This window comes from Oratosquilla oratoria, chromosome 2 (genome assembly GCF_046742065.1).
Source record: "Oratosquilla oratoria isolate Oo_2021 chromosome 2, ASM4674206v1, whole genome shotgun sequence".
Classification (NCBI taxonomy): Eukaryota; Metazoa; Arthropoda; class Malacostraca; order Stomatopoda; family Squillidae; genus Oratosquilla; species Oratosquilla oratoria.
The window spans coordinates 90,243,213-90,263,212 of NC_134778.1; the positions used below are offsets into that span (position 1 = coordinate 90,243,213).

The 20,000-nt window shown below is 44.8% G+C and overlaps 1 protein-coding gene across 3 annotated transcripts in view; it reads left to right on the plus strand.

Annotated features, from left to right (window-relative positions):
- The window catches only part of LOC143041100 (alpha-1-inhibitor 3-like), a 163,424-nt gene that overhangs the window by 16,505 nt on the left and 126,919 nt on the right, over positions 1-20,000 (plus strand). For all 3 annotated transcript variants that reach the window (XM_076212818.1, XM_076212826.1, XM_076212840.1), the window contains exons 2-7: positions 820-983; positions 6,667-6,911; positions 7,359-7,475; positions 10,758-10,915; positions 17,686-17,776; positions 18,684-18,755. In XM_076212818.1, coding sequence (XP_076068933.1) covers positions 820-983; positions 6,667-6,911; positions 7,359-7,475; positions 10,758-10,915; positions 17,686-17,776; positions 18,684-18,755 — 847 coding nt within the window. The remainder of the gene's footprint in view (positions 1-819; positions 984-6,666; positions 6,912-7,358; positions 7,476-10,757; positions 10,916-17,685; positions 17,777-18,683; positions 18,756-20,000) is intronic.

Below are 20,000 nucleotides of genomic sequence, written 5' to 3' on the forward strand. Positions count from 1 at the left end.
TTGTGTGTGTGTGTTTGTGTGTGTGTGTGTGTGTGTGTGTGTTAGTGTGTGTGTGTGTTAGTGTGTGTGTGTGTTAGTGTGCTTTAGGGTATGTGCGAATGATTGTGCATTTCAGGTGGGTCGACAACAGTGCTTATGTAAGAATGCCTTTCCTCACCAAACAAAAGGACGTGTCCTTGATTGGCGGGAGCGCTAACACGCCATAGTCGCTGACATCATCCCGGAAAAAAAGACGGAAAAAAAAGTAACCACCGGTGGGAACTCTCAACAAGTCTTTCTGTGGTGTACACATGAAAAAGGTTGTGCTGGAAAGGTGTGACAGTCATCATCAGACTTTACAATGGCTCTCTAAAAAGAGAATAAATAAATGCACTTTTTCCGAGAAACAAATAAATAAATAAACCTACTATTTCTCTCTCACGCATTCACTCACTTGTACGCCGTATCGTTTGTTTGATGTGTTAACTAAGAGAGTTAACATCGGAAAACGGCTCGTTTGCTAGAGATTAGAAAATAGAATTTACACTCATTTCCTACACTTAATCAAGAGATCCTTTGTATACTTGGTTTGGTTTGGACCCTTTCATGTATGACCTCGGCGATGCCTTGTGTAAATCTTCCTAGTGCAAGAGAGTCATTTACACTAGGAGAAACTATTCTTAGAATACTCAACAGTGGGATCGTTCAGGGGGGGGGGGGGCTGTCGAAAGGTCCCAGTTGAAAAAAAAAAACCCGGCTGTATTTCTTAGTTGAAGATGCTATAAGCAGCTTTCTGACCTCTCCTTTCATTTTTGTTTTCCAATACTTTACTGGTTTCAGGAGCTACATCATCACTGCTCCTCGCCAATGGGTATCGGAGCAATCCACCAATGTCTGTCTGTACCACGTCAACGCCGTGGGAAGGGCGGAGGAACACTTGAAGATCACCCTTCATGACAGAGACAACGAGGAACTGGCTTCGACTTCACTACCCATCGAAAAAGGTATGTTGAATCAGGTGTCTAAGTCTGCTTAGAATTCAGCGATGCATACACTAGGCTTCTTTCTCGTCTCGGAATGAGGTATACGATCGTTCATTTTCACAAACATCCAAACCAGCGTTTCTCAACCAGGGTTCCCCGGAACCCTAAGGTTCCGCAAAAGGTCCCTAAGGGTTCTGCGAAAACAAGGGAGACAAGCTAATGCACTTTTAATTTTTAATTGAATTTCATATACGTAATATAACTACACACGCACGGCATATTCTTGGTTATCGTAATAATGCAATATAGACATCATCCTATCTAACCTATTATTACGATGAAAATAAGGTGAAAGATATGGTACAAGTTTTCTTGCGCGAGGTTCCTTGAGATATGCAATTTATTCTACAGGTTCCGCAAGGGTAAAACGGTTGAGAAACGCTGATACACACACACACACACACACACACACACACACACACACACACACACACACACACACACACACACACACACACACACACACACACACACACACACACACACACACACACACACACATACATACACACATACATACACACATACACACACACATACACACATACATACACACATACATACACACATACATACATACATACATACATACATACATACATACATACATACACACATACATACATACAAGAACGCACGCACATATACACGAGTCGGTACACATATATAACATGCTCTCATGCATACACACATTGAACGTACAAAACAATCGATAGCCTAAAGGAATGTGCGACAGCCGGTTTTGTTTACATTACATCGCTGCTAGGCTACCAGCGATTCGGTCCATAATATTTACAACGGCGAAGCGAATAAAAGCATCGTGGCTCCCTGGCACACGAGTGACGTCTGCGATCGTAGAAAACTGACTTCAGGGCTGTAGTTCAGCCGATCTCAACCCTCGATTCTAGTATATGCATTAGGTTATCGATCGTTTTGCACGTTCAGTATTGTGAAATGGTATTGAGCGGGATTCACGATCAATGGACCTGCGATCGAAGCTCCCAACGGCTTGGTTAAATTTTTTCGATTGTTTGATTGTTGCAATTGTTTGATTGTTTAGATTGATCGTTTTGATTGTTTCGATATACATATACGTATACATGCACACGCACACGCACACGCACACGCACACGCACACGCACACGCACACACACACACACACACACACACACACACACACACACACACACACACACACACACACACACACACATTTTATAATGTATATATATATATATATGTATATATATATATATACACTGTACACATACATCTACATTTACATAGGGCATATACAAATACATATATACATGTGCATATACATATGCATATACGTACATATACATATACACATACTTATACGTATATATACATATACATATCTATACATATACACATACATGTACACATACATGTACAAATACATATATACATATACGTACATATACATATACACATACTTATACATAAACTGTACATATACATGTACATGTGCACATGTACATATAAATGGACATGCACATATGCATATACACAAACTTATACATATACTGCCCCTGCCGGTGACCTATTGCCAGTTTCCATGGCGATATGCATATTCTCGCCTGTAATTTTGCATTCTCCTCGTTGCCTCTCCGGCTGTTACTAGGCTAGTTGGCATTCCTCTCTGGCCTCTGGTCGTTATAATGATTCCAGCCTGTTACTGCCACTACAGGTAGGATATTCTGATTTTTATTCTGTATTTGCAGTCTTAACCAACAGCGGTTCACTCGATGACCTTCATTGATTTCACTCCCAACCGCATCAGTACATCCCTCTCTCCTCATATTTCCTCATATTTGAAAATACTGCATTCCGCGGTTAGGAAAAAAAAAAAAAGTTGCACTCGTGTGGAAGCCAGGCAGGCCATAATTATAGCTCCCTTCCCACAGCGGACACACACACACACACACACACACACACACACACACACACACACACACACACACACACACACACACACACACACACACACACACACACACACACACACACACACACACATATATATATATGTATATGTATATACATATGTATATATACATACATATACCAAGGCTTTTTCCCCCTTACAAGGGAGGTAGCTAAAAAGGAAAAGGCATAAAATCATTCCCACCCATTCCATACCCGAATATACTCCACCCTCACTCTTATCTTAGCACCTCCCGGATGACGGGTCATCCCTGCACCTTGCCCACTGCCCTGGGTCAGAAGCAGTGTCGCAAGACACAGCACAGCCACATGCATAAAAGGAGAAGACGGGGAGAAATCCCTTCGGGCTGCGTCAAATTTTGCTCGCACATACTACCTCACCCCCCTATCCCCCCGCCCATTCCATCTCATGCATCACAACAACATCCATATACAACCATTCTCCATTCACCCCTGTCTTCTGTCGTCTCCCGTCCTTCCTCAACAGATATTCCCCTCTTCCCCAAAGCCCCCTTCACCCCATCCATCCATCTCATCCTAGGACGTCCCCTCATGTTCACTCCCCCCACATCTGCCTTCCATACCTCCTTTACTAGTCTTTCTTCACTCATTCTTTCCATGTGTCCAAACCATCCCAATACTCTTTGATCAACCCTATATCCCAACTCACTTTCCACCCCCGTTCTCCTCCTCACCTCCTCCTTTCTCACTCTGTCTAGCCTAGTAACCCCCATCATACTTCTCAGACACCTCATCTCAAACACATTCAAACTCCTTCTCTCTTCCTCTCTTATGTTCCATGTTTCTGCACCATACAGTGTTGTTGGCACAATCACTCCTTCATACAGTCTCCTCTTAGCATCCATTCCCAAATGTCTATTCCTCATTACACTTTAATCCACCAAGGCATTTACTCGCTTCTCTCAATCTACATTCTACCTCCACCTTCACTCCACCTTTTTCTGCCACATTTGCACCCAAGTATCTAAAACTATTCACTTCCTCCAGTCGCTCTCCCATAATGCTCACTTCCAGTCTACTGCCACTTTCACCCCTTGTACATCTCGTCACCTTACTTTCACTCACATTTATCTTTAGCTTCCTTCTATCACATACTCTCCCAAACTCTGTCACCAACTTCCTCAATCCCTCCTCCGATCCTGCCACAAGCGCAGTGTCGTCAGCAAATAACAGCTGGCTCACCTCCCACTTATCTCCATTTTCTTTAACCATCTCAAATCCCTGACCCACTACCCTTGCATTTACCTCTCGCACTACCCCATCCATGTACAAGTTGAACAGCCAGGGCGACATAAGGCATCCTTGACGCAGTCCCACCTTTACCTCGAACCACTCACTCTCTCCATTTCTAATCCAGACACAAGCTCTACTACACTCATAAAAACTCTTGACAGCTCCTAGAAGCTTTCCTCCTATCCCATATATCTGCATAACCTCCCACAGTGGCTTTCTGTCTACCCTATCGTAAGCCTTTTCCAGATCCATCAAAGCCCAAAAAACATACTTCCCCTTTTCTATAGCTTTCCCACATATTTGTCTTACCACAAAAATCTGATCTACACAACCTCTACCCATCCTAAATCCACACTGTTCCTCACCAATTACTCCCTCTGTTCCTCTCCTAATCCTCTCAATCAGGATCTTCCCATAAGCCTTCCCAACTACACTTAACAAGCTAATCCCTCTGAAACTACTACATTCACTCTTGTCCCCTTTTCCCTTGTAAAGTGGGACTATACAGGCACTCATCCAGTCCTCCGGCACTCTACCCTCTCTCCAGCAAACATTAAATAACCTCACCAGCCAGTCCACCATCACTGTACCTCCTTTTTTTTTTAGACATTCTGTATGGCATCCATTCAGACCAGGTGCCTTACCTGCTTTCATCATCTTGACAACTGCCTTCACTTCATCCTTCCTTATTTCTCCTCCATTTTCCTCACTCATCACGGTCATTTTCTTAGCATTTCCCACTGCAGCTATCTTTCCCTCCCTATCCTCCTTCACATACATGTATGTATGATCATGATCATCATGATCATCATGATATCATGGTCATGATAATCATTATCATAATGATGATCATGATCATCATGATGGTCATGATCATCATGATGATCATGATGATCATGATCATGATGATGATGATGATCATGATCACTCTCTCCATTTCTAATCCAGACTCAAGCTCTACTACACTTCATAAAAACTCTTGACAGCTCCTAGAAGCTTTCCTCCTATCCCATATATCTGCATAACCTCCCACAGTAGCTTTCTGTCTACCCTATCGTAAGCCTTTTCCAGATCCATCAAAGCCCAAAAAAACATCCTTCCCTTTCCTATAGCTTTCTCACATATTTGTCCCACCACAAAGATCTGATCTACACAACCTCTACCCGTCCTAAATCCACACTGTTCCTCACCAATTACTCCCTCTGTTCCTCTCCTAATCCTCTCAATCAGGATCCTCCCATAAGCCTTCCCAACTACACTTAACAAGCTAATCCCTCTGAAACTACTACATTCACACTTGTCCCCTTTTCCCTTGTAAAGTGGGACTATACAGGCACTCCTCCAGTCCTCCGGCACTCTACCCTCTCTCCAGCAAACATTAAATAACCTCACCAGCCAGTCCACCATCACTGTACCTCCTTTTTTTTATTTTTTAAGACATTCTGTATGGTATCCATCCAGACCAGGTGCCTTACCTGCTTTCATCATCTTAACAACTGCCTTCACTTCATCCTTCCTTATTTCTCCTCCATTTTCCTCACTCATCACGGTCATTTTCTTAGCATTTCCCACTGCAACTATCTTTCCCTCCCTATCCTCCTTCACATACATGTATGTATGATCATGATCATCATGATCATGATCATCATGATCATGATCATGATGATGATCATCATCATGATGATCATGATGATGATGATGATCATGATGATGATCATGATGATGATGATGATCATGATGATGATCATGATCATCATCATGATCATCATCATGATCATCATTATGATCATCATCATGATCATCATCATGATCATCATCATGATCATCATCATGATCATCATCATGATCATCATCATGATCATCATCATGATCATCATCATGATCATCATCATGATCATCATCATGATCATCATCATGATCATCATCATGATCATGATGATGATGATCATGATGATGATGATCATGATGATGATGATCATGATGATCATGATGATCATGATGATCATGATGATCATGATGATCATGATGATCATGATGATGATCATGATGATGATCATGATCATGATGATCATGATGATAATCGTGATGATAATCATGATCATGATCATGATGATCATGATGATCGTGATGATGATCATGATCATGATGATGATCATGATGATGATCATGATCATGATCATGATCATGATGATGATGATGATGATCATGATGATGATCATGATGATGATGATGATGATGATCATGATGATGATGATGATGATGATCATGATGATGATGATGATGATGATGATGATGATGATGATGATGATGATGATGATGATGATGATGATGATGATGATGATGATGATGATGATGATGATGATGATGATGAATCGCTTATCTATTTTTTCCTCATTTCTTCCTTTTTCCTTCACTACAGGACAAACAAGCAAGTGCTACAATGTGCCGCTTTCATCTTCTCAAAGAGTTTGGTCCAGCTTGACCACCTTTGAAGGCCAGATCGGTGATGTCACCATTAATGAAACACGGGCCGTAAGAATCGTAGAATCGGGAAGCAACACCATCTTCGTGCAGACAGACAAGTACCTCTACCAGCCGGGACAGGTCGTCCGCCTCCGAATTCTCACGATTGAGGTTCCTGATTTGAAGGTTTCCACAGCCAACGTAAGTCCAAGTGCCTTTCAGTTGTTTTTTTTCATGTGATGGTTAGTTCATCTATTTATTCATTTACCTGTTTATTCTATTCATTTTATTTTTTGTTTATTCATTTATCTATTCATTTATTTTTAAAGAAGATGGTTTGTTTATCTTTAAGAAATTTTATTTTTCTCCAAGAAAGTGTATTTTTCCTGGTGAAAATTACAATTTCTTCGTTACCACTAAAACTTGACTTGTATCCAATGATATATTTTTATGATATATATATATATAGTATTAATGCATGTATGTATGTACGAGTGTGTATGCATTATGTATGTGCGTACGTATGTATGTACGCATGTATGTATTGCATGTATGGATGCATTATGCAAGTATGTATATGTATACATGTAAGAATTAGATACAAATGGAGCACACGGTGGTTAACATTTTGCGTTTGTCTTTTGACAGTACCGCAGTGTGTATGTGGATACACCTTCCGGCACACGTATCCAGCAGTGGCTGGACGTGGACAACGCGAGGGGACTTGTTCACCTTGAGTTCAGACTCAATGAGGAGGTCGAAGAGGTAAGGTGTATCTTCTCATAGACCGAATGAATAAATGGTTACAGGTCATTACTGCCTTGCCCCTTAAAGTAATTTGTCTTTCGTGTGTAGCGGATGTAGGCTACGGAGACAAGAGAGGTTAGTGAGTCCTTTATTGGAAAATTAGAACTACCTTATATGCGGCCCGTGGTTTGTATCTATACCAAAAGTAAGCGAGCCATCTGCGGCGCACAACTGCATTGGGTTGGGTCAAGGCGGCTAGCTCCGGAGGCAGCGTCAGGTTGCACCGTTCACGTAGCTTTAGGGAGTATGTACAATACTCTCCCCTCAAAGTTGCTTTGGCTTCAGAGTACGTCCCGTTCGCGAGGATTGGATGAGCGGAGTGTCGCTGGCGTCGATTCAGGAGGTTGATGGAGACCTAGTCTGGCTTGCCGGAGATAGACATGCGGAAAGGCTTGTCTTTCCGTACGAGGAGAAAATGGGGACCAGTGTATGGTCGCGTGAGCGATGGTGCATGAAGGTCCTGAGGAAGACGTACGTTGAAGTGTGGTGATATTTTTGGAGGTCCCCTTAACCTCCCAGTCATGTGTCGGCACATATAAGGTAAATTTAACGACGGTTCGTTGCAGCTACTGCAGGGTCTGGGGAGACTCCTGTGGAAGTAAGAATTCTGTGGGCATGGCGAGGGGGCGTCCGAAGACCACCTCCGCTGGAGATAAGTTGAGATTGTCCCTGATGTCTATCTGGAGGCACAGGCGTATCCATAGTAGTTGGGGCAGCCAGCAGCTGTTGTTGCAACGTGCCATAAGAGATGCCTTGAGGGAGCGGTGGGTTTGTTTGACCATGCCGCTGGCTGCAGGGTTGTAGGAGGCAGTGTGATGGGCTTTGGTATCCAGTTCAGCGAGGGACTGCCACAGCCGCGACGTGAAAGATGTTCCGTGGTCAAAAATTATGTGCTCTGGCAGGCCGAATCTGGCGATTCACCCATTGAGGAGGGCTGTGAAGCAGGATGAGGCTGTGGCGTCCCTCATGCGGATAGCCCCAAACCAGCGGGTCGATTTTTCGATGACGGTAAAGAAGTAGCAATGACCTACCGACGGAGGAAGTGGCCGACAACGTCGACATGGATATGTGTGAAGCGTCGGGGGCCTAACTCAGCGTGGGGATGAATTTTTCTTTGCTGGCAGTCGATACAGGATTTGGCCCTCTTCTCTGAGTCCATGTGCTAGATGAACTTCTCCTGTATGGGCTTCGTAATGACGCGTCTTGAAGCGCATGACAGGCCGTGTAGTAAGTTGAACACCTGGGGCCGTATACACAAAACTTGTTAGCACTAACAAATAGCTGTTAAGGGTAACAAATTCCTGTTAAGGCTAACATTTAGCTGTTAAGCACTAACAGTGATACAGAAAACTTGTTAGGGCCTTAAAAGTACTGTTAAGATAAAAGTGCTGAGGAGGACTATTAAGCTCTTAACAAGTTCCTGTTAGTAGAGAAGATGGCGGAGCAACAACAACTAAAAAGATGACTGCGAGTTTATCGACAGCGACGGGACATATTTAACGAGTACAATGATGACGAACTCATCAAACGCTTCAGAATGAACCGTGCTGGTATAATAAAAATGGCTGATTTAGTGAGGGACAAACTTCAATCCCGAACAGAACGGAATCGACCACTGAGTCCTGAGACGAAGGTGGCAATTACCCTATGATATTTAGCCACAGGTAAAATGCAGCAGTGACGAATTTGGGACCTCGCAAGCATCAATCAGCCGTGTCATTACTCAAACAATTGATGCACTATCAGAACCAGATATTGTAACTCAGTTTGTAAAATTCCTATTGACTCGCCAAGAAGTGCAAGTAAAACAAGCAGAGTTCATGGAAAACTGTAGGTTTCCCGGTGTTGTGGGTACCATAGATGGCACAAACATTAGAATTGGGGCTCCAAGTGTCGATGAACATTTATATGTAAACAGAAAACAATACCATAGCATCAACGTGCTTTGTCATGCCTCCCTCTTATCCTTGTGGTTTAAACTTTGCTTGAATCGCCCATTTATTATTATTTTTTCCCCATAATCACGTTGATCAAGAGGAGTGTTTCCTCTTGTGACCAGTTTGGCTTCCTTTTCTTTTTCTGTGTTTCTTCTGCCATGTCTATGTCCTCTGAAATTATTGTTGAGTCTTCTGTCGGAAGATTTGTCTGTGGCACGGCCGCCTGTACAATGCGCCTTCGTCCAAAAATATCTGTCGTTGGTTAATAAGTACTTCTAAAAACCCATACATACGATATCTATGTGCTATCATGATACTTTATTAATAAATTCTGAACAACTGCATTAATAACACTGTTTTATGTGTGCAATTTTTGATAATACGTCCATTTACATGTTCATAAGCTGCTAACTTCAGCGCTGTTTAGCGGTACTTGACAAACAACTGTTTGCTAGCTAACAGTTGTTAGTTAAGCATTGGTGTATAACTTTTAGTGGTTTTCTGTTAGCTAGCAGAGATTGTTAAGGCTAACAAAAAAGTTTTGTGTATACGGCCCCTGGTGTTGGAAGGCAGCTGGGGTGGAGGGGTCGTGGGCGGCCGGTGTTGATGTCGCAGAGGATGGTGTTCTTGCCGTCGAAAGGAACGTCCTGTCACGTGATGGGTGTCTCTTGGGCGAATGTCTCGGGATTGTCACATTGTCCTCTGGCGATGGCCTTGAAGTCGAGGCCGAGATGGACTGCATCGATAAATATTCGGGAGATAGCGTCACCAACAGGGTTCTTTGTTCCCGGGACGTACGTGATGGTGCAATTGAAGTCTGCGATAGCGGAGAGGTGACGGTGCTGTCGGGCGGACCAGGCTCCCTGCTGCTTCGTGAGGGCGTGCACCAGAGGCTGTGGACAATTTGTTCGAGTACAGCCCCTATGGCAACATTGCTGGCATTCCTTGACAGCTGCAGCTGAATACCTGGTGCGGGAAAGAGAGGGTGATGGCACAGATGAGGGTCTTTTTCGCGTTGACGAAGGCAGCTTGCGTGGTGCGGCTCCACTGGAGGTCCGGTGCTCCTAAGATGGGTAGTAAGCGGTGGTAGAAATTTACCATCCCCGCAAATTTCTGTAACTTTATCATAAGTGATATACTGTCACACCGTCTATCAAGCGCTTTGTAGTGGTGACTGTGACAACACAACGCTAAGTATATAAACCCCAGATGTTGTATACTGTACATCAGTTTCTTCTCTAGTTGATATTGCCGTGACACATCGGATTTGATCAATCAAACTAATGTATTCAAATATTTTTAGGGTATATTCACCATCCACGTCAAGACGCAGAACAACGACACGCGGCAAAAAAGGTTCAAAGTCGAAGAATACGTTCTTCCCAGGTTCGAAGTCACGGTCACGCCACAGAGAGATGTCCTGGCAAATGATAAGACTGCTACAGTCGAGGTTTGCGCAAGGTAAGAAATGATCTCGTCACATATTTTGTTTAGTTACTACACTTTTAATACAGATCTACATCCGCGCGCGCGCGTGTGTGTGTGCGTGCGCGTGAGTGTGTATCTATTTAATTGTATTTAATCAATTGTAGTATACAGGAAAGGAACAATGCTCATGGAGTCCTGTTTTCCACCCTTAAATTCATCCTTTCTAGTTCAATATTCATGTATAGTTTCAACTTGGACTATATCTTTATTTTCCAGTGTCAATGTATTTGATACTAAGTGCCTTCGGAGAATCGTGAGGTATCGGTGGAATGAATTCGTATCAAACCAGAGACTGTACTATGAGACTCAGTCCAGGCCAGTTACTAGCATAGTTCGTGAAAATCAACTCCGGCTATATGGGCATATGACTCGTTTCCCTGATGTTGATCCTACTCAGAGGGTTATCTCTACAAGAGACAACCATCGACGGAGGAGACGAAGGGAATGACGCCCACAAGATTCATGGCTGGAGCAGATTGATCGAAACAGTCGAGAGTTGTTTGGATTGGGGAAGGTGGCTACACTGGAGCTTGCTCAGAGAACGGGGGGACTGGCGCCGGCATCTGAGTGAAATTTTTATTTCTTTACATTCTTTAGACGTGTAGTCTCTCAATTTGCTCTCATGACCTCTTTGAATCCACCTATCCCTAATCAAGAGCTATCTTCTGTCGATGTAGTCTGACCCCTTTAGCAGTCGGAATAATGTAATCATATCATCTTTCTCTTCGATCTTTCAATGTTGGGAGATCCAGTACGTTTAGTCTTCTCTCGTATGGTTTACTTGACACGCTGGAAACCAGTTTGGTTGCTGCCCTGCTTACTGTCTAGATCTTCTTTTTCTTCACTCTCTATGGGAAGCGTACCATTGATGCAATTTCTAGTCTTGGACGGATCAGGTTTCTACGAGTTTTCCATCGTCTTTTCTTCCATATACTAAAAATACACCTTAATCTTCTGCAGCAATTTGTATGTCTCTTCCAAAAACCTGCTGGTATATTTCAAATATTTCTCCCTTTTTACTTTTGTGATTAGTTCATTTCCCAAGGAACAATCTTTTTAATAGAGATATTCCCGATTTGCATAATTTTTTGTTTTGAAATTAATTTTCCACTCATGGCTTCGTACCAATATAGTGTCTGGATAATTTAGCAACAACCTAAATTTTTCCACGATTTTCTGTTCTCATAATTTTTGCATCATCTGTAAACATGCTGGCATAGCTTGTTGTATTTTCCATTATGTCAATAACATAGATGAGAAGCTTTATAAGGGCTAGCTGGTTGCCACTGGTTGCCACTTTCTATCCTGACGTCTTAACCTTAACTTCATGTACCTTTCCTTCAAAAAATATTTCCAAGTAATTTGCCTCTCAGTTTTCCAGTATACTCCAATTTCCACATAAGACGACTGTGAAGTACTTTATCAAAAGCCTTCACTAAATTGAGGTACACACAGTCCACCCAGCCCTCCCTATCTTATAGGGCATATCATTTGACACACGCGACATTTTCAGATTTAAAACCAAAATGACTGTCCGTCAAAATGTACACCTCTTTAATATATATGAGCCATCGATCTTTCACAATCCTTTCAGATAATTTCACTGTTGTGCTGATCAATGGTACCGGCCTGTAGTTAAGTTGTACTTCCTTACTTTAACGTTTGTGAATTGGTACAACATTAGCCCTTTTCCAATCATGTGAATCTTGTTCACCAGCTGTCCACTACATTCTTAAAGTATTCAGTTTGAGATCCCTCAAGCTTTATTCACATCCAACGATATCAAAAGATTAATCACTCCCATCACATCTACATTCATATTTTCTAAACCGGAATTTTTGCCCGCCTCGCCTTTCTCTATAAAACTGCTCTCTTTCGAGAAGGCATATTGACAAATTTCATTCATAATGTCTACCTGAGCTGGCCTTAGCACCCTCTATTAGCTTGTTTTTTTTTCTTGTTTCAATTTACCATTAATAAACCTATATAACTGTTTGAGTTTATCTTTGCATTTATATAAAACACCCTTTAACAATTCCTTTCCTCCTCCATGCGGATTCTTCTATAGTCATTTCTAGTATGTTTGTAAGCCCCCGAAGTCATGTTCTTGGCTTTTCAGCTATCTCGTACCTTTTGTTGAACTAGTCTTGTTTCCATTTTTTCCTTCCACTAATCTTCGGAACATGTTTAATCACTCCTAGCTTGGGAGGGGGGGGGGGAGGGAGGGATGAAGGGGGAGAGGGAGGGATGGGTGAGAGAGAGAGAGAGAGATAGATATGGGTGAGAGATGGGTGTGAGATGGGTGAGAGAGAGAGATGGGTGAGAGAGAGAGAGATGGGTGAGAGAGAGAGAGATGGGTGAGAGAGAGAGAGATGGGTGAGAGAGAGAGAGATGGGTGAGAGAGAGAGAGATGGGTGAGAGAGAGAGATGGGTGAGAGAGAGATGGGTGAGGGTGAGAGAGATGGGTGAGGGTGAGAGAGATGGGTGAGGGTGAGAGAGATGGGTGAGGGTGAGAGAGAGAGATGGGTGAGGGTGAGAGAGAGAGATGGGTGAGGGTGAGAGAGAGAGATGGGTGAGGGTGAGAGAGAGAGATGGGTGAGGGTGAGAGAGAGAGATGGGTGAGGGTGAGAGAGAGAGATGGGTGAGGGTGAGAGAGAGAGATGGGTGAGGGTGAGAGAGAGAGATGGGTGAGGGTGAGAGAGAGATGGGTGAGGGTGAGAGAGAGAGATGGGTGAGGGTGAGAGAGAGAGATGGGTGAGGGTGAGAGAGAGAGATGGGTGAGGGTGAGAGAGAGAGATGGGTGAGAGAGAGAGAGATGGGTGAGGGTGAGAGATGGGTGAGGGTGAGAGATGGGTGAGATGGGTGAGATGGGTGAGATGGGTGAGGGTGAGAGGGTGAGATGGGTGAGGGTGAGGAGATGGGTGAGGGTGAGATGGGTGAGGGTGAGAGAGAGATGGGTGAGGGTGAGAGAGAGATGGGTGAGGGTGAGAGAGAGATGGGTGAGGGTGAGAGAGAGATGGGTGAGGGTGAGAGAGAGATGGGTGAGGGTGAGAGAGAGATGGGTGAGGGTGAGAGAGAGAGAGAGAGAGATGGGTGAGGGTGAGAGAGAGAGAGAGAGAGATGGGTGAGGGTGAGAGAGAGAGAGAGAGAGATGGGTGAGGGTGAGAGAGAGAGAGAGAGAGATGGGTGAGGGTGAGAGAGAGAGAGAGAGAGATGGGTGAGGGTGAGAGAGAGAGAGAGAGAGATGGGTGAGGGTGAGAGAGAGAGAGAGAGAGAGAGAGATGGGTGAGGGTGAGAGAGAGAGAGAGAGATGGGTGAGGGTGAGAGAGAGAGATGAGAGTGTGTGTGAAGGGTAGGAGAGGAGAGAGAGAGAGAGTGTGGTGAGCGGTGAGAGAGAGAGAGATGGCGTGAGTTGGGGTGGAGAGAGAGTAGAGTGAGAGATTGGTGAGGGTGATGAGAGAGAGAGAAGATGTGAGGGGAGAGAGAGAGAGAGATGGGTGAGGGTGTGAGAGGTGAGAGAGTGAGAGCAGAGAGATGGGTGGGGTGAGAGAGAGAGAGAGATGGGTGAGGTGAGAGAAAAGATGGGTGAGGTGAAGAGAGAGATGGGTCGTGAGGGTGAGTGTGAGAGAGAGAGATGGGTGAGGGTGAGAGAGAGAGAGAGATGGTGGTGAGGAGAGAGTGAGAGAGAGATGGGTGTGAGGGTTGAGAGTAGAGAGGAAGTGGGTGAGGGTGAGAGAGAGAGAGGAGTTTGGAGTGAGGGGTGAGAGAGAGAGAGAGATGGGTGAGGGTGAGAGAGAGAGAGAGAGATTGGTGAGGGTGAGAGAGAGAGAGAGATGTGAGAGGGTGAGATAGAGAGAGGAATGGGTGAGTGGTGGAGAAGAGAGAGAGTTGAGGTTTGTTTTTTGAGGTGAGAGAGAGAGAGAGATGGGTGAGGGTTGGGAGAGAGATGGAGAGTTGGGGTGTGGTGAGAGAGAGTATGTTGTGTGGTGGGGGTGATCGAGAGAGAGAGAGATGGTGTGAGGAGAGGAGAGAGAGATGGTTGAGGGTGAGGTGAGGAGAGGTTTGGATTGGGTGGGGTGGAGTTGAGTGTGAGAGGATGGGTGAGGGTGAGTGAGAGAGAGAGATGGGTTAGGGTGGGAGTGAGCGAGAGTTGGTGTGATTGGGTGTGGGGTTGGAGATGGGTGAGGTGGGGGTGGGTGAGCGTGTTTGGGGGGGTGTTTGAGCGAGATGTGTTGGTTGAGGGTTGAGGGTGGTGGGTTGTGTGGTTGGGTGGTTGTTTTGAGTGTGTGGGAGAGGAGGATGGGTGGGGTGAGTGGTTTGTGAGTGTGTGTGTTTTGGTGTTGGGGTGGTTGGGGGTGTAGAGAGATGGGTGTTGGGAGGTTTGTTTTATGGGTTGTTTGAGGGGAGAGAGAGAGAGCGATGGGTGGAGGGTGATGAGAGATTGAGAGAGATGGTGTGAGTGTGAGAGAGAAGAGAGAGATGGTTGTGTTGGTGGTGAGGGTGGGGTGTTGGGTTTGGGTGAGGGTGAGGGTTGTGTGGGTTGAGAGGACGAGAGAGAGAATGGGTGTTGGGTGAGAGGAGAGTGAGAGATGGGTGGTTTATGGGTGAGAGAGAGAGGGTTGAGTTGATGAGGGGTGGGGGTGTGTGAGATGAGAGGTGAGCGAGAGGTATGAGAGATGGGGTTGGGTGTGAGGGTTGAGAAGAGAGGAGAGATGGTGTGAGGTTGTGTGAGAGAGAGAGAGATGTGTGTGTTGCGGTAGAGCGGTTTTGTGATAGAGAGAGAGGTGATGGGGTGGGGTTTGAGAGGAGAGCGAGATGGGTGAGGGTGAGAGAAGAGATGGGTGAGGGTGAGAGAGAGATGGGTGAGGGGTGAGAGAGAGAGAGAGATGGGTGAGGGTGAGAGAGAGAGAGATGGGTGAGGGTGAGAGAGAGAGAGAGATGGGTGAGGGTGAGAGAGAGAGAGAGAGATGGGTGAGGGTGAGAGAGAGAGAGAGAGATGGGTGAGGGTGAGAGAGAGAGAGATGGGTGAGGGTGAGAGAGAGAGATGGGTGAGGGTGAGAGAGAGAGAGATGGGTGAGGGTGAGAGAGAGAGAGAGGGGGTGAGGTGAGAGAAGGAGAGTCCAGTGAGTGAGGGTGAGAGAGCGAGAGATGGTGCGTGAGGTTCGAGAGAGAGAGGAGATGGGTGAGGGTGAGAGAGGATAGAGAGAAGGTGCAGTGAGAGAGAGAGAGAGAGATGGGTGAGGGTGAGAGAGAGAGAGAGAGATGGGTGAGGGTGAGAGAGAGAGAGATGGGTGAGGGTGAGAGAGAGAGAGATGGGTGAGAGAGAGAGATGGGTGAAGGGTGGGTGAGAGAGAGAGAGAGGGTGCGGGTGAGAGAGAGAGAGATGGGTGAGGTGGTTGAGGAGCGATGGGGTGAGGGTGAGAGAGAGAGAGAGAGAGAGATGGGTGAGGGTGAGACACGCACACGCACACGCACACGCACACGCACACGCACACGCACACGCACACGCACACGCACACGCACACGCACACGCACACACACCACCACACACACCACACACACCACCACACACACCACACCACCACCACACACACCACACACACACACCACACACACACACCACACACCCACACACCACCACACACCACCACACACACCACACACACCACCACACCACCACACACCACCACACACCACCACACACCACCACACACCACCACACACCACCACACACCACCACACACACACACAACCACACTCACACACCACCACACACACACACACACCACCACACACACACCACCACACACACACACACACACCACCACACACACACCACCACACACACACCACCACACACACACCACCACACACACACCACCACACACACACCACCACACACACACCACACACACACAACACACACCACCACACACACACACACACCACACACCCACACACACCACCCACACCACACCCACACCACAACACCCACACACACCACACACACACACACCACACACACCACACACACACACCACACACCACACACACACACACCACACACACACCACACACCACACACACCACACACCACACACACACCACACACCACACACCACACACACACCACACACACACCACACACCACACACACACCACACACCACACACCACACACACACCACACACCACACACCACACACACACCACACACCACACACACACCACACACCACACACCACACACCACACACCACACACACACCACACACCACACACACACAAAATGTCTTTAAACACCTTTCCTACCTTTATGATAGTACTGCTTGTGGAAAAGGACTACTCGCCATACCTTTGGGGGCTGCGTTCGTGATTTCCATTCAGATCTCAACCCATTTTTGGACGACTAGCCATTTCTTGTCTGCTAGTATGAATAAATCTGAGACACATAAATGGCTACGCAGACAAACGCCGTCCAGAAAGGATTGGGACTTTGGATGACTTTAGTGGGTTATTCTATTTATTAACCTTGGAGTAGAATCTATTTGGTTTGTACAAGTCCCATGAAATTATTCTTGGGCTCAGTTTCTTTTATGAGAACCTCTCGATCAACCATCAAATGTGCTCAGTCTCATCTAAGGATTTTGTTTTAGATGACGCCAGACAACTTTAGTTTAGGGAAACCTCTGTCTGTCTTCTCGTGAGTGTTACGATAATCTTTTTCATTCCTACACCCGGGCAGGTACACCTTCGGGCAACCAGTCAGGGGCAACGTAAGCGTAACGCTGAGTTACTACAGTCGCATTGATCAAGAAGTCACCAAGCACAAGCAGGTAATCAGTCATGTATCATGCTGTCATATATCTATCTATCTATATCTATATCTCTATATATCTATATCTATATCTATATCTATATCTATATCTATATCTATATCTATATCTATATCTATATCTATATCTATATATATATATAATTTGTAAAAGTGGGCAGTAATTCTCCTTTTAGACATGTTGAATTAAATTTGACCGCAGCAACACCAGAAGAACAAGGGACAGATTCCCACCGAGTCCACCCACGCACAAAATCTCACCCACATTTAATGTAACTTCTCCCAATTACCACTTTCGTTTGTATTTAACCTGTAACAGCTTTGTACTAAATATATCTTGTACATGGAAATGCTCAAATATGAGCAAAACGTTGTACGGTAGCATTTTATTCCGCCTCCCCGATGAGCCGAGATCTTTGATTAGAAAACTCGAGTCTATCAAGTTCATTCTAGCCCAAGCTGCGATTAAATTTATATATACATATATATATATATATATTATATATACATGTGTGTATATATATGTGTGTATATATGTGTGTATATATATGTGTGTATATATATATATGTGTGTGTATATATATATGTGTATATATATGTGTGTATATATATGTGTGTATATATATATATGTGTGTATATGTGTGTGTGTGTATATATATGTGTATATGTATATGTATATAAGACTGAAGGTGAAGGAAGCAGACGAGGAGTAATGGGTGAAATTCTCCCATTACCTCGTCTGCTTCCTCCACCTTTAGTCTTTTTTGTCATGATATAGTCAATATATTTATATATATTTATGTATTCATGTATATGAAGTGATAATTCTATATAAGGATGTAAGACTAGTATCAGTCTATTTTACGTATTAATTATGTACCTTTTGTAAGGCAGATTTCCATTGCAGATTGTAGGTTGCCACGACTTTGAGTTTTCTCTGGATGAGTTGGGTATAAGGCAAACCTACATTCCCTACCAGGTACGTATCTCCTGTTCTTTGAATCTTCTCGTATCTCGGAGTCTATCTCTAGGACTCTTTCGTGTCCTAGGACGTAATTGTGCTCCTGCAATGTATTTTAATTACTTTACTCGGAGCAGAGATGGACGTTTTATTAATCAAGGCTGAAAGATTCAGCCTAAGAGTGGTGTCATGATAATGAAGGTCACTTCAGGCTAGAATACGTTTATCACTTGCATAGCCTCGCTACGTATGTCATCATGGGGAAGGAACTAAACCAGCCTTAGCATACCCTCTTTTGTTTGACATTCTGTATCCATTATCTGGAATAGATTATCATTTATACTTGATCCCTCCAGTCCCAGTGACACTCATCACTGCCTTTGTGAACAGTTCTATGTAATTCCCAAAACTTCTTTTGGATGTAGTCATGAAATGTTTTATATTTCACTTTCGCACGAAAGCTACCATGTTCTCGTGTCTCTGTAAATACCGCGTGGACTTGGAGTATACACTGTATCGACCACGTGACCATTATCTCGCATGTACTCCTTCCTTCACTGCTTGACCCCTGCTGTTTACCCCTGCGTGACCCAAGGCTGACCTAATCATGTATAATCATGCACCACGGGAGATTGCCCTCGGGATGTATATCAACATTGTGTCAACAAAGGGGCTATGGTGAGAAGGAAAGAGGGTTATGAGTTCGTCCTTTGTTTGTATGGTTAGAACTGAACTGATTTTACATGCTGGCCGAAGCCGTATATACACATCCCGCGGGCAGTCTCCTGTGGTGCATAATCATACATAATTAGGTCAGTATTGGGGCACGCAGGGGTCAAACAGCAGGGCTTAAGCAGCGAAGGCAGGTGTGCATGTCGGATCGCAGCCACGTGGTCGATTCAGTGCGTGCCCCAAGTCCACGCGATATCTAAAATACTCTCCCATTAGAAATGCCCTGCACATGAGATTGGATAGGCGGAGTCTTGAAGTTGGCCGGTTTTAGGCGGTCGATGGAGACCCAGTCTGGCATGTCGGAGATAGAGAGGAAGAAGGTCTTGTTCTTCCATTTAAGGACAAGGTGGGGGCCAGTGTAGGGTCGTGTGAGCAGTGGCGTGTGAACGTCGGGCCTTAGAAATACGTGCGTCGAGGTGTGGAGATCCTTTGGGAGGTATTCCTTGACCTCCCGATAATGTGTCGGCACGCATGGGGCGAATTTACCTCCCAAATTCTTATACTTGAATTGTCAGGATCTTTAAGAATAAG